The sequence below is a fragment of the Cinclus cinclus genome, chromosome 1, assembly GCF_963662255.1.
Source record: "Cinclus cinclus chromosome 1, bCinCin1.1, whole genome shotgun sequence".
NCBI lineage: Eukaryota > Metazoa > Chordata > Aves > Passeriformes > Cinclidae > Cinclus > Cinclus cinclus.
In genome coordinates, this window is record NC_085046.1 from 42,278,115 (window position 1) to 42,294,315 (window position 16,201).

At 38.2% G+C, this 16,201-nt stretch overlaps 1 protein-coding gene across 7 annotated transcripts in view; it reads right to left on the reverse strand.

Annotated features, from left to right (window-relative positions):
• CAPN7 (calpain 7) overlaps positions 1–15,958 on the reverse strand; it is a 32,193-nt gene extending 16,235 nt beyond the window's left edge. For 3 of the 7 annotated variants that reach the window (XM_062509155.1, XM_062509124.1, XM_062509108.1), the window contains exons 1-11: positions 15,830–15,958; positions 11,796–11,904; positions 10,986–11,143; positions 8,695–8,762; positions 7,378–7,578; positions 6,883–6,969; positions 6,040–6,166; positions 5,628–5,713; positions 3,848–3,941; positions 2,117–2,263; positions 371–477 (exon numbers count right to left, since the gene is read on the reverse strand). In XM_062509155.1, the coding sequence (XP_062365139.1) occupies positions 371–477; positions 2,117–2,263; positions 3,848–3,941; positions 5,628–5,713; positions 6,040–6,166; positions 6,883–6,969; positions 7,378–7,578; positions 8,695–8,762; positions 10,986–11,143; positions 11,796–11,904; positions 15,830–15,931 (1,286 nt within the window). In that variant the 5' untranslated portion in view covers positions 15,932–15,958. Of the gene's footprint in view, positions 1–370; positions 478–2,116; positions 2,264–3,847; positions 3,942–5,627; positions 5,714–6,039; positions 6,167–6,882; positions 6,970–7,377; positions 7,579–8,694; positions 8,763–10,944; positions 11,144–11,795; positions 11,905–15,829 lie in introns of those variants that run through there. The other 4 variants (XM_062509166.1, XM_062509117.1, XM_062509144.1 and 1 more) reach the window with 4 other exon arrangements.
• Positions 15,959–16,201: the final 243 nt, after the last annotated feature.

Sequence of the window (16,201 nt, forward strand, 5' to 3'; positions counted from 1 at the left end):
TTTAAACACTTAACTGGTGTCCATATATAACTGGTACCATTTATAACTGGTATATTGGCTCCAAACTACTCTTCTCTGACTCTATATTCTGTTTTCTTTATCAAGGAAGAGATTTTTTTTTATTCATACATGAAGAAGAAGAATTCTGTCACACAAAAATTCCCCAGTATTTTAATCCTCTGTTCTATCAAAGCCACCAATACCTCAATTTTTCTTCTTCCAAAAAGCACATGGAGGTTTTATAAAACACAGTTTGTAGCAGTACCAAAATGCTGCTGAAGTATCTGTGGTGACTGTAACGCTTTTACAGTGGTAACACAGCTACTACACAGCAAGCATTTTAATTACTTAGGGAAGAACAAATATATACCTCTGATAAAGCATTCTAAAAGTGCTATCTTTATTGAAGGCTTGATTGTCAGAGTGCATAGCAATTCTTTCAGGTATCCAACCTGTCAGTGCATGAAGATCAATATTCTGAAATGCAAGTATTCAATAGAAATCAGAACAGATAAGCCATATATAAACATATCATGTCTGTACACAACTTATAAAACACCTTGAAAGAAATCAAATACACATAATTTACAATACAGCTCTATGCATAAAAGGGTCAAGATTAAGACTAACAAATAAAAAATTCTTTGATTGTCCTTAGACAAGGACAACATTTCCAACTAGTTTAAAAAAACCAAAAAAACTGGAAAGTAAACTGATGAAAAACTGGAATTCCAGAGCAATGGAAGCATATCAGAATCATAAGTAATGTTCAATTGTGTGATGTGTTCTATTTATTTCATTGATTTACAGATTTTTAAAGCATATCTCAGAAGCATGATTTGGTACCTTGCTATTATATGTGCATTTTAAATAATTTATGTTTTATTTCTAAAGCTCAGGGTTTGGGTTTTTTATTCTTTTTGGTAAAGCTGACATGACACATATTTCCATAAAAACATGCTTTAATCTCCCAACTCCTTGAAATATTGCTTAATTCCTATTCTTTTGCTTTGTACTCCTCAAAGCAAAAACAGAGACTGTAAATGCTTGAAGTGTCAATAACAAGCACTGGGGGGTGGGAACTTGAGGAATTACCAGTAAAAGACAGTCTGATTGTAAGTAACCCCAATTACAGAAGGAAGATGGAATACAGTGGAAAGTGGAGGGGGCAGGAGTTGGAGATTAAGTGTCACCAGTCAAGCTGTTTTTCCAGATAGCAAGTTAGAGGATGACAGTGGGAATAAAACACAGTTATTCTCACCAGCTTTTGTCCTTCAAAACAAAGCAGCCTGACACATAAAAACATGTACTACATTTACCCCTTACACAAAGCTGCATTTGTCTCCATAATAAATTTTCAAGAGATGATGACTATCAAGTATACCCACTAAGAACGTGATTGTCAAGATACCAATTAGCACCAAGTATTAAAAAAAAAAAAAAAAAGTCTTTAAAATTTTACTAGTATAAGAAAGGCTTACAAAGGCTTCCTAAGTAACAAATTATGTGAGATACTCATTTCAGCAAACCAACACTCTTTAAAGAATAACTTGCATATCACTTTTATGATGTATGTTGACTGTTTCTTTAGTAACCACATCACAGAAACCCAATGCATATTTATGGAGATGAGTGGAACAATCTGATGAATGTGCACAGATCAAAATACTTGCTCCCTCTATATAGACCCTCTCAATGACTAGACTGTTCCTTTCCTTGCTGACTCCATTACCTAATAAGGGAGAACTGTCCTATTTATTGAAAGAGTTAGAAAGCAAAATCAGTAGTATTGATATGGGCAAAGAGAATTTTTGACTTCAACACCTCCATCTAGAGTCTGTATAAACACTTCCTACCAACCAAGTATCAATATTGATGTCTGAGAACTAAGACTTAACTTTGACTATCAAGATGTCTTGCTCATTCTATTTTGATGGAATAATTACATTAAGTACAGCTAAAAATATTTGTGAAAAAAACAGAAAAAAAATTTAAAAATATCAAATCAAATATTTGTCTCCCCAAGCTGTTCACTTCAATTTCACTGGAAAGAAATTATTTTATCCATTATTATTTAAGTGGAACTTTTTCCTCTTAGAAATAATATCATACTTACAGAATTTGATCCAGGAAAATCATATCCTCCCATGACCTTCATGTAAGCCTTTTCTATTAGTGACACCCACAATTCATTCTTATTATTGGAATAAGAACAGAGAAGTTCCCCACTATGATCAACAGGTAACTGATCATCTATGATTACCTGTGTGAAATGAATGAAAAATCATCATAAATCTAATAAAGTATTTAGAAAGTAAGCAGAAAATAAAACAAAACCTTCATTAATATAAAGCTTTTCAGACACAGCCAGACCTGACCATTATTCTCATATATGGACACTTCTATCAGTCCTGCACTGGTTTGCCCACATAAACAAGAAATTCTACTGCCAGCTCTTGATTGCACTGGTCTAACTGGGTGACATGTGGCTGGTTGCCTTGACTGATGGTGACAGTACACTCCTATAAAGTGTGCAACAGCTACTGCAAAAAGGCACTTGTAGAAAGGTTCTGTTCAATTACAAGCATAAGAAGTAAAAACCAGGCCTAACAATATTCCTCATCTAATTAGGAATCAGAGCATAGACAATGCTTGGTAGCCAGCAGAGAAATGAATATTTATTTATAATCTTTAAGGAAACAAATTGTGTCATATCACTTTCACAGCCTCTAGTTCCGGATTTAAGTTTCTTCTCTCTGAAAAGGAAAAACGCCTCAAAGCAGCAGCTCTGATAGTATTAACATTTTTTCTTTAAATTAGGTACTATATATTCACCATCATTACAGATTCTTACTGCATATTTGCAGTAAGCTGAAACAGTTTCCGTGAATAGATGTTTCAGTTTCCTGTTGGCACTGGTCCATTACAAATGCAGGCTATCAACACAGCACATTCTCTGGTCAAATCCTATCTGTGCAGGAATGAATAGACCTTTTCATAGGTGAACAAATGCCCATTCATCCTAATAAAAGGCAGCCATTAGGATATATTTTGGAAAGAATATTAAGAGCAAGGCAGACACAAAAATTATACTCTCCTGAAACACTCAGACTCTAGAATTTTGCATCTCAAGGACTTCCTGACACAGAGGTTGTCTCTTAACAATTAAGAGCCTTTGAGGAGTTTCCCCCTACTTCCCCACCCTATGAATATGACCACTCAACTTCTGAACTCTCATAAACATTCATCAGTCACTATGACCAGTGGTACAGTTAAGCATTATATGGAGAAATGCATTATTTTATGTTGCTATTTATTGCACTGAAAAGAAAATGAAGTTGTTTGTGAGCTTGTGAAGTTTTATCTTCAGTCATTTCCTCTTCTTACTCAAAATCTGTAGTCAAGCAAGGCCTTGCTTGAGTTATCAGTGGAATTATTCCTCTATGGTCATTTTATATCTGTACTCTTCCTGATATCACCCACTACATTTTTTAATTCTTTCTAAGATGGAGTGGAAGAGTGCACATGTAATTCATTATTAGGGGATACATAGCTTTGTTCCTGTTTGGTTTTCACAATTCTGTTAAGTAATATATGGCATTTTTTACATGAATCTAATGTAAGGTGATTTTTATGAGTGCCTATAGAAGTACAGACGTAAGAAGTATGTGGCTGCATACTTCAAAACCAGAAATGAATCTCAAAAAGGCTTAACAATTAAGAACTACTTTCCATAAACACCTGCCTTAAGTTTTTGCTATGCAAGCACTTGATAATGAAGTTGATCAATCCTTTAAAACATGCGACTTATGCAGTTAACAGTACTAAGTTCCCCAAAAACATTTACCTTCCTAGGAACACCATTGATATGAAGCTTCACCATGTATTTACCACATGGATTATATTCTGGTTCTCCTTTCTTATTCTGAGGGTAAATGATACTGTTAACAGGGGAAAAAAAAGAAAAAAAGAAAGAGAGGAAATTATGACATAAATAACTTGGCTGTACCTACACTTCTAACAATAAAAGTGGGATTAACAGTCTGTTTATAGAATTTACACTGAACAGAAATATGGAGTTTTTAATGAAAAGCAACTCAAATTTAGTAAAAATAATCATGTTTAAATAGGTTTTATTTTTTCAGGCCCTGCTCTTGCTGCAGCTTTCCACTTAATATAGTAGCAAAACGAACATAAATAACCTAATTGTTTCTCAAACATAAGCAAGGCAAAAAAATCTATTTTAGGATTAAACATGCAGTATATACAAACATATAAGATAAATACAGTATCTGTCTGAACAACAAATTTCTGAAGGATAAGGTAGTGCAGAACTTGGTGGTCTTGAAAAGAATACAAATTCAGCTCTAAAAAGAATAAGTTAAAACAAAACAATCCAAAAATATTCACACACTGGTCTGGCAAGAGCCTCCCAGCAAGTACCAGAAAACCCATGGCTAATTTATCATAGGATGCCAATTGAGTGGAGCTGAATAGGGTTGTTAACATTAATTCTACAATGAGTAGTAAAATGGACCACCTGTAGTACAGCAGCTAACAAAGTACAAAAATGAAACTAGAGAGCATTATAAATAAATTTTATATTTAAAAAACCCCAAACAAATGCAAAATTCTTCCAAACTATTTCTTACTCCTCAAAGCAGATCTGAAGTTAGATCCCAGTGTCTGTATACGTATATCAGCAGTGAGTTACATCTTAGTTAGCCAAAAGTCTTGCGACTTTTAAAAGATTTGGTAATGAACTATACTTAATTAGTTAAGGAATGTTTGACTGTGATTTTCGCTGACTTTGAATTAGATCTGTGTCGGCTGAGTGTCAGTAGAAAACCCTGAGAAATTATCTCACAGCACCTGCAGAAAGGAACTCCATGAACCCATATCCACTAGAGAACTTAATCAACAGCTGAACAACAAAATTCAATAAAGAACTATTCAGTGATTATCATAAAACTAGAGATGAATAAGATGTCATAGAAAAAGAAAGCTATCTTGAGCAAGTTAAGGAGTCAAAGGCCTATACACCCCAGAAAACCTGATTAATACACTGCAGGTACAGTAAGGGAGCCACGTCACAGGCTTGTTACACCCCAGAAAACTTAATCAATGGCAGTTGTCTAATCAGGACAGCAAATTTAATAAAGCGCTGCTTGGCTGGATAAAACTTGGGTTATCCATTAAACAAAGATAGATGAGATGTTTTGGCAGTAATAAAAGAAACAAAACACCTATGCCATGATGCAATAAATTGGGCAGACTTCTGGAAGTGTCCATAAAAAAAATCTTGTATATTAGAGCATACATATAAATGTCTGAAAATTGTTGCTTCTTAGAACATGTCTAAGTGAATAAATGCACAATTTGTTCCTACTTTTGACTCAAAATTTTTATTAGGAATGTTTGTCTAACAGCCTTTTGCTGTTAAACTGAAAATCCTTTGTGTCAATATAAAGTTGGCTACCAGCTCAGAAGTGCTGAAACCACATGAGTCCAAGGGAAAGGAAAGTGAAACAAAAGTTGTATTTTACTGTGTACAGATGTCACAGAACATACTGGAAAAGCTTGGCAGTATTAAGTCTGAAAAGGTCTTACCAAGAACAGCTACTTACCTTGTGATCAATTTTTTGTTGTATCTTCTTTCATAGGCTGCACTGATAGCTAGTGATGCCACGAAAGAACAATCTGACACTATTGTCTATAAAGAAAAGTAAACCAGTGAGGACATTTACTAATAACTCAGATACTGAGAGATGAATGCAGTGTGTGGAGGGAAGGAAAACAGTCAGTTAGCAACTCCCTTCAAAAAGGAAGGATTTAAACCAAAAGAAGCAAAGCCACTATTAAAGAGGCAGAAAATGTATGCTTGCACAACTTAAGGCCCCTATAGAGCAAAACTTTTTTATTTATTTAACCTTGTAAGAGCCAAGGAAACCACTCTCACATTCGGAGATTCATTTTGAACAACAAAGTCCCCCATGATAAACCACTAGTAGCACACATTTTTCCTTGGGAACAATTTACCTGCTTTATGCTGAAACTTGATACAGTATAGATCATCGTAGGGTTATTTGTTATGTCATCTGGTCGCACCCACTTGGCAAACATTGCTTTCTGTTTGGGGGATAATGGTAGCTTCCCACACTTATCACTAGATTTTTAGAGATTAAAAAGAAAACAAACAAACAAACAAATAAAAAACAACCCAGAAATAAATCAATAGCAGCTTAGAAGAGTTTTTTATGCCATGTGCAGTCTTAAATAAGTCTGATGGTGCAAAATATGCACAGAACAATTACAAAGCTGTAAAATAACTTAAAGGAACACTGCGTCTAAGTTTGTCATTTTTAAGGCGGGGAAAAGGCAAAAATGTTTAAAAAATTCAACCAACCACAAATGTCTTTGTCTATTATAGCTGTGTAATCTTAACTTATTACTATTTTTGCTTATGAATGAAAGTCTAGATGTTATATATCACTCTTCCTAGGAATAGCCCTTTACAGAGGAAACAGCTATCACCTGCATTTTACAGGCAACAGAGCTAAACTCATTAGCATGGAGCAGCATCAGAAAACAGACTTATGCTGCCAGCCCAGCCCAATAATCCAAAAATCCGAATATAATATTATCCTCACAGGCTTGAAGACACAAGTGCAAGAGTACTACAGAGTAGAATCAGCTTACAATACAGTTTTAAGTTCAGAGTGAAAGAAGGAAGTGGTAGTATTTGAATATCTCTGCCTGAATTATGCTTAAAAGCCTATGTAAACAATTTTAAACCATGAAAAAGAAATACAGAAATATCAAATATGGAAAAGTTTTGAAAATAAAAACAAAATTGACGTTCAGTAACTGAAGCATACTTACGAAAAAGGCATAGGGAAGGCAAAACGTTCCCTCAGATCAACACTCATGAAAGGTACATATTCAATGCCATTAATCTTTGAAGTCTTCCTGCAAGCCAGAAGAAAAACAATGAAAATGAAGAATTACAAACCTATCAATCATCTTCTGAAGATTAACTTGCAGAAGTTAACTGTAAATAAGATAACTTTTTAAAAATTAGAAATACACAGTGCTTCTGAAAACAAGACAACTACCTCTTGAACATCATATATTTGATAGTTTACAAAAGTCACAATTTAGGTTAATGGTTTTATGGATTATTTGTAGCTCATTTCACTTAAAACAAAAATCAAAGTAAAAGGAACTGCATGTAATAGAAGGCAGAGTCATATAAAATACTATGAGACTTCAATTTCCAGTGAAGTAGCAGTTGTATAATCTATAAAAACAACTTTGCACTTTGTCTTTTCAGAGCCAGACCTTTCATGAACTCATTTTGGAAAATCTTAGACTTACCTGAGTACTTCAATCTCCTCTGCAGTGTATCTCTGACCTTGAGATTCACTAGCTTGTACTGCTCTTATTGTCTGTGGTTTATCATTTAAAGAAAAATCAGGTCCCAATGGAAAGAACGTTCTGACTGGTTGATTTGGTTTGACTGCAGTTGACTTTTCTTTCTGAGATGGCTTTGACACAGATTCCTTCAGTGCTTCTGCTCTAAAGCAAATAAAGAATGCATTTCTTTACAACAATTTCTTTAAAACAGTGATAAAAATGTAATTACAGTTCAATTATTGATTTTCTTGTTCCCACATATGGGTTCATATTCCCACATATGTTAAATGGAATGAGCAAATGCCCAAGCTGATCAACAACACTTCTTTTTCTAAAAAACAGAAATCGATTTCTGATGCTGATACTTCTTTATTTTTCTGTTCTTGAATCAATTAAAATATAGCATTTCCAACTCATACAAGCTACTTTTGACAGAACTCATTAGATTTTTACTGCCTCTAAATTATGCTGATAGGAGAACTTGTTTAAGTGTTCAATATGTGTAATCTCAGAACAAGATCACTGAAACATAGAGAGAAAACTGATCTGCAACCTCTCATACCTTCCAGATATATTTTGTCTAGCAGATATACAATAGTAGTAAAACCCATGGGCATTCTCACAACCCAGACTTCCAACTGCTTGAACACTGTGTATGCAGGAACCATATTTTGTAATTGCTGCCTTAAGATGCTGGATAGTCACACACATACAAAATATTAGGATTTTTTTTCTGAACACAGACTCAGAAGTACTAAAACCCAGCTTATATTGAAACTTAGCCCAACACCACCTGGGATTCACCATCATACAGCTGATTTTAAAAGAGGTACATTGAAGTTATACTTGCGTAAATTCTTTCAGACAGAGATTTCACTACACATATAACATGCAATTAGATTGCTATTCCAAAGAAAAATGTTTCCCAGTTTCTAAGCTGTTTTCCTTACAGAGGGACACTTGACTTCATATTAGCCTGAATTCAGCGTCTTTTATAGAGGTCAATAATTACAGTAGTCTGGATTACATCTTTGAAGTACTGCATTTGTTCTAACAAGCACATAGTCCTCTCCTAATTCTGCAGGTCCCAAGATTCCCAGAGGGTTGGCACAACAGCTGCTACATTCAGCAGTGAAGCAGCTAGCAACTAGCTCCAAGGTGAACTCTGCAGGAGCTTAGCCTACACAGAATCCACACAGACATTAGACTGAGAATCCAACTCAGAGGGTGCACTTAGACCTGACAGCAAGTACATTTACTAACATTAGTAGTACTCACCTGTCCAGTGCTTGTCGAGCCAGCTGTTTCAGTTTGGACTGGAGGCCTGCTTCTGAGGTTTCAGTGGCCTGAAGTGCAAAATAAAGAAAAATCTACACATCCAAAAACCATCAACATGCTTTATAAGCTCAGCTGTCATACTTCTAGATTACAGCAAAGAGTAACTAGGTATTTCTTCCATTTCAACTTTGAAATGAGCAAATATTTTTCTTTGTTTGTTGTTGTTCCTTTTTTTAAACGCAGCATTAAAAAAACACAATGTAAGCAAATATAATTTTGCTGTTCTAGTGAAACGTTGATGGAATGGAAGTTATGTCTAAAATTCTTCAGCATGGAAAACAGTGCATACACAAAAAGAATTGCCAGAAGAATTAATTGTATTAAAACACTATTGGCAGAAAGAAGACAAAACAAAATGCTGCATATACTGCTGAGCTTGGATGTGTTCCGATTCTTTTCTCCATGTGTTAAAATTATCATGGTAAATTAGGAAAAAAAATTTAAATTTTTACTTTCAAAAAATAAATTAGTTTTCAAACAAACAAGATAGAGGTGCAAGAACAGATTTTTTAACTTGCAGTCAAAAGCATAAAATAACCTAGGACAGGATGACAAAGATGTGAAGAACTTCTGTTCCCATTTGCGAGGTCATCTATGACTGTTTATACTTTTGTCTTCCTTACAGATGAAGCATGGCTTCTGCAGCCAAACAACCTGCAGAATTGAGGCATGGCTTCTCCCCTGGCACCCACAAGCAGGTTTCAAGTTCTAGCTTTGTGCCTTGACCAATTATTCCAGGTCATGGACATCAACTGAGGATACAAAAAGCAAACTACTTTCACTCCAAGAAACAAAACTAGAAACACTCTCTGTAAGCAACTAATTTCACTTGCAAATAAATAACACTCTGGTGTTCCTGGTTGGAAAAGACTTTTAACGACTTATGAAGGTAGTGCAGATGGAACACCAGCACACACATCTAGGAATCAGTCACAGAAGAGGAGTAACAGCTGCTTTCTGAGTACTCCAAGGGTAAGGAAGAAACAAATCTCTCCCCCTGAATATACTGAGGAGAAAGACAGGAGTAAAGCTTCAAGATAACAGAGTTCCTTAAATCTCCTTTTATCCTGGGAAGAAGGTGGTACTTTTGGGTTACCCCGAGGGACAGACTTTAACATCATGTCAACAAAAGAATATACTAATCAAGATTAAAAGAAACTTCAGCAGTATCTTGTACCTAATGAAATACCCAATAAACGCAGTTGTTAATATGAGATATTTTCAGACTAACTTCAGTAATACTTGCATGCATTGACACGACAGAAGGAGGAACACAGAAAAGGAGCATGCTGTCATAGTAAACGTTATGTAATAGACTGAAAATGTTCTGCTCAGTCGGCTCAAGTGGAAAAACAGAGCAGCTCTACTAACTCCTGATCTGGTTACCCTGTATCACCAGGGGTTTTAGCCTAGGTAAAGCCTGTTAACACAATTCAGAGGAAAAGATTTGCTCCGGCATGTAGCAACAGTAATACAACACCCTCAAAAACCCACAAATACTTTTACATTATAACATTGAACAGAAGATAAAAAGAAAAACAGACTTGGTGGAGTTACATTATGATGGTGAGCTCTTCTTATAATGAGTTAGTTAAGGCAACTGGACTTAAGGGAGAAAAGTAGTACCTGTAATTATATTCTTCATTGTTTATGTAATGGCCAATTCATCCTTATCAATTTCAATGTGAATTGAATTCACTCGTAACAGCTTTAGTGTTGAACACTTGAGTATTGAGTAGTATTTTTAATAGTTTTGGCATCAGTAGACTATTACGTCTTCAGAAAATGTTACACACACAGATTTCCCTTAAATGACTTCCTTTAATGTAGTCAGAAATTAATACAGCTGACACATTAGCAAGTCATCTCCATTTTTAATAGGACTTTAATTTCTGGTTTTGTGGTATTTGCTCCAGGGCAAAGATCAACATGAAAAATATCCCAGAATATTTCTGGCTTTTAGTATAATCCAGTTCAGAAAAAACCCACATAAACGACAAGTCCCCATAAATTTACAGTGTTGTATAGCAACATAACAAAGACTGGAAGAAACACCAAAAAAAAACCAAAAAAACAACAAAACAGCAAAACAAAAAAAATTTAAAAGGTTATTTTTACAAATACAGGTACTCCGGTTTTGAGCCAGCCTTTAAATGGTCAGTCATTTGTGAGAGTGGAAGAATTTCTTACCATCACATAATTCCACCAAGTTAACCTGTAGCTTAACATACTGTTTTCAAACAGAGTTCCACCGCTTCTGTGTACAACTCTATAGCTTCTTCTGCATTGCCTTTATCATCTTCATCAAAAGCCTGTGTAACTAGAAAGTGAGCACGCTCCAAATCCAACTGTTGTTTTGACTTCAGAGGGTCTGTCTTCTGTGATTGAACTAAATGAAAAAAAGCCAAGTATTTAGCTGTCTACAGCAGCAGACATGTAAAAGCATCCTGAACATGTCACCAAAACACTAGCAGCTCTAATCAGATGGGTTACGTCAATTTATTGTCTGGAAACAAAATCTTTCTAAACTTTGTTATAAACATCTATGCAAGGACAAGGGAACACCATCACACTTCCCTGAAGCAGAGGTTAGCATTCAGGATATTTCAGATGTGAAATAATGTAAATAAAATCTCCTCCATACTACACTGAGAACAAGGATGTTTAATTACATAAAATATTGCATCATTTATGAAAATATATCACCTATGACAATATACAAGTTCCTGAGGTGTCCATGTCACCTAATACCTTTATTAATGAACTTTCTCACATTTGCTCTGCAGATGTGGTTCCTCAGAATATTTAAAAGCAAAGAATGCCCACACCCATGTCCTTAGAAAGTCAGTCTCTGCTTAATTTCTGATGTCTCAGAATTCAAAGCACTGATGTGCTCATTGTATTTGTGGTTCTTCACAAAGGACAAAAAAATCAGAATAATAAAAACAGAGCAAACACCATTTATATGTATTTCACAGCAGAAAACAACTTTCCACTCAATTAATTTAAGCAGAGGTTTAATTAGAAAGCTCCTTACCCACCTGCTGAATGGAGAGCTTGAACTCTCTCCAAGTACTCATTTATTTTTTCTTGAATATTTTCCAAGTTGGACCCAGCCATCCCAGCATAAATCAAGGCTTGTGCAGCTTCCTGCAGGGAGAAGAATTGGAGACAAAGTTAATGTTTGCTGCCTAGAAAATTACTTACCATAAACAGAGGGCCTACAGCAGCCATGAGTTGCATGAAAACAAGCCCTTACGTCTGCAAAAAGACTCAGTGGCTGCAGGGAAATTCTGCTCAAAAGGAAAGTTTCAAGTTGTAAGTCAGATAATGCTTAATTTCTTACATTTGGGACAATCTGTAAGACTATAAAAACATTCAGAAGTTCTGTAAGACCAGATCTTGGGTCTGTTTCTATACTAACATATGAAATAAGGACATTTTAAGTAAAACTCTTTAAGCATACATTAAAATCAGTTTGGTTTTAAAGCTGAGGATTTAAGGTTAGGGAAAAAAAACCTAGCTATTCCAGTTATTTGCATTTAATCTGGTAATAATGAAAGTAAACAAATATAAAAGCTTTTTAAAACCAAGCACAAAGAATTTTTGTTTAGAAAGTATGTTTATTATTACTCAGATAAGGCTATCCGATCTGAAACATCTACAAATGTGAGGCTTCCTAGCTTCTCAGACTTGTTTTTTTTTTAAATGTTTATATGTACACAAAATACTGGATGGAAGTCTCCTTTCAGGAGGGAGCGTAGGCCTCTGGATCAGAAGCTTCTGAGTACATTACCCACATTAAGGCTTTTTCCATACTGTACAAATCTATTAAGAAACAACACCTTCAGTTGCATAAGCTGTCTATCCCTTCACTGAATTTATGAAAAACACATAAGGCTTGGCAGGGTTGCAATAAATAGCCAGAGCTGACACAGTCTCCAAACCATATGGAGAATCAACATTTGTCACCCCAAAAAAATGGGTACAGAAACCTTGTTTTGTCCTCATTATTGACACAGGAAAACCCCCCACTTCTGTGGCAGTGCTCGCCTTCCCACCAGCAGCAGAGGAGAGGAGGTGGATGTGCAGCAGGCAGGCTGGTAAGGCAGAAAGCAGAAGAGTAACCAGAGAGCTGCTTCACAGAGACAGTGCTCAGAGAGGCTGCCCTGCACAGGGTAAGCACAGATCCATGACCAGGGCTCCCTTCTGTGTTTTATGGCCATTATTTTGGACAAGCTTAGCAGTTTGCTCCCATATCCATCTGTTTAGTTTGCCCACACTTAAAACTGATCCTGATACAGACTGTATTTGTTATCAGGAGAAATTTTCACTGAGGAACATCACGGAATCAAGTACTGCATGCTCCCTGCCAGCATCCATCTCCCTATTACATCACATAAAACATCCACAGCCACTGAAGGGTAAGCAGAAGTACCGTTTATATGTAGCAATTATTTTTTGCGGGGGAGAAAGTGTGCAAAAGTAAGCTATGAGCTCAAGGGATGGGTAGATTTATCTATGACATACTGCAAGTACAGACTGACAAGACAGGTGCTGTTTCACAAAGGTCTGTGGTCTACATATGATGAAAAGAACAAATGTGGATTTCCAAACCAGTGCTACAAAACCAGTGTGTAACTGATGGTGCTTCTGTGATTTCAAGCACAGTTGGTTTTGCCTGGTTTTAAGACATAAACATAATGGAAACAAGTCTTTTATAAACCAAACCTGCTAAGGACTGAAGCAATTGACAGAGTGCTTGTGGAGCCAGCACGCCAGCTGTTTCCAGTGACCAGATGGATGTGCAATTCAGACACAGCACATATGATTTCTCCGATGTGACTACTGTTTGTCACGAGTAGTGTGCCTCAGTCACACTAAGCTAACTACTGATCATCAGCCTGCAAGCTGCTAACGGCTGGTCAACAGCCAGACTTAGCAACAGCCTTCAGCAGTTTTGGCTGAAGTCATCGGTGTCCAAATAAGATCCTGACATTTCTGAAGAGCACCACTAATTAGCAAGCTGCCCGAAGCTGTTCACCTGCATCTATCAAAGTTACGTGGTAGCAGGAAGCCAAGCATACTTGCTAACCATAAGAACTCCATTCACACAGGTCTATTTTGGTGTTGTCTGTGGAAACAACTGTAGCATTTCCCATATTTCATCCTTAAGGTTAAGTTCCTGCAGAAGCCAGTTCAGTACCCAAGCTTTCTCACATGCTTAGTAATTGCACCAGTGCGCTCTGAACATTTTAGAGCAGTTGATAAGAAAGCTGGTGACAGGTCAGAGCTTACTTCTACTGTGCTGGAATAAATGAATACATACAAAAATAAATAAAGTATCCCTGAAATAACAAATTTGTAACTATTTTGTATAATTTAACATGGGAGTGATTCTTCAGGCAACATCCCGAAAGCCAAAAATGTCTAGGTTACACTTTTGTCTCGGGTAGCTTCAAGTGCACAAAGACTGCCAGGGGTGCATTTTTCCACTTAGCAAGAATATCACCTGTATACAGTATGGGAAAAAGATTTTCCACACACACGTGTGTTCAAAAGCATACAAGTGTGGCTATTTGCACAAAAAGATATTTTCATTCTGAATAGCACTGACTAATATTTTCCAGATAAAAGGAGAAATACACAGTACTAAAGCAGTATTGCACATGGTTATCAGACCATGCACAGACACTGCTGCTGATGAACACAGAGCTTATCGGTGTTATTATCGGCAACTATAACTTTTGCAAATGTAAGGTTTACATGTATAAATTTAGACTCCACAAAATTAACAGCTGGGTTAGAAAAATACTCTTCTTCCTATTATTTCACACTTACATGCATAGGCCACCATGATATTAACCCTATGCATTTTAAACATTTCACAGACATCTCATACTCATGAAATAAAAAGCCAACTACAGATCCTTTAACAAGTTATTAGAAGAGAATGAGTTTGTCAGGATAATGGAATTTGTGGAATGATTACTGTGATAAGGGTACACAGAGGGTTCAAAGAGATCCCCTTCTCACAGATGAGAAGTCAATGGGATATGGAAATTTAAGACACATAAAACAACAAAGTGAGACAATTTACATAGGTGAAAAATGCTTAACGATTGCACAAAAACTACTAAACACTAGTAGTAAGCCTACAGATATTAAGCAGGACACCAAATCAACCTCATTATATCCTTAGCTACGCCAACCACAAACTGCACTGAAACAATAAAATCTAGTCCCTCATGGAAAAAATATTCACACGAGGTTAAAAAGCTCTCACTGACAGCTTGTGATCTGAACCTGTCTTACTGCTGAGCATCTTGTGTTTCACCACAGACCTCTCTATTTACTTGATGTCTGTACAACAGAGTTGCTCCCAGCTGCACACGCAGGAGCGGCAGTATGCCCGCTTGTGGTTCTCCAAAATGCCCAGCGCTTACATCGCCGGCATAAAACTGATCAGTCTTTCAGGCCTGTCAGGGCTTAGGGAGAGGCCAGGAATGAAAAGCGTAGAACCAGCGGAACAGAGACGTTTTTAGGTTACGACGAATCTTCCCAGAAACACTAAAGGGGCTGTGTCTCCGGCAGCTGGAAGAAGCGCCCGTTCCCGTTTTTTAAGCGGAGTACCTGCAGTGCTGCCCCTAAGGCTGTCGCTAAACATTACCGCACGGGCAGCGCTCGCTCCCACCGAAAAACAGGACGCAGGGAAAAGGCGTTTCGCAACCCGCCCTGAAGGACGCGGCTCCTCCACAGACTGACAAACTTTCGACGCTCACGCACGGCCTTCCACTCTCGTCTCAGCGGGCACCGCCTCGTTTTCCCCGGGCCGAGCAGCTCGTTCCCGGGGCACACCCGCCGGGGGAGGGCGGGGGTAGCCGCGCTGACCCAGCGCGTCTCTCCCCGCCTGCAGGGCCGTGCCGGGCCGCAGGGGCGCCGAACACTCCTCTCCAGCCCTCGGGGGGCCGAGGGGGGAGCGCGAACCCTTCGGCAGCTCAAGACCATCGCGCGGCCCGCGGCGAGCGGAACGAGACACCGGCACCCCGAGGGAACCGGCGCGTCCCCGCCGTACCTTGTAGTAGAAGACCGCTTCCTGGTAGCGCCCGCTCTGGTCCCGCTGCACCGCCAGCTGCGCGAACTTCACCGCGTCCAGCTCCAGCGTGGTGGCGTCCATGGCCGGCGCCCTCCCGGTGTCGACGGCAGCGGCGACAGCTCCTGTCCAAGCCCACCCCGTCCCGGTCCCCGCGCCCGCTCGGCCGCTTCCCCCGCCGGCCTGACCCCGCCGCGCCCGTCGGCCGCGCCCCCATGTCTGACCACGCCCTCGAGCCCGCCCCGCCGTGCTTTTGGCCACGCCCACCGGCGCCGGTAGCCGCCGGTCCGCCCGTTTGGCCACGCCCACCGCACGCCCACGCGCCCCGGCAGAGGCCGCCCCGCCCGGGGCCAC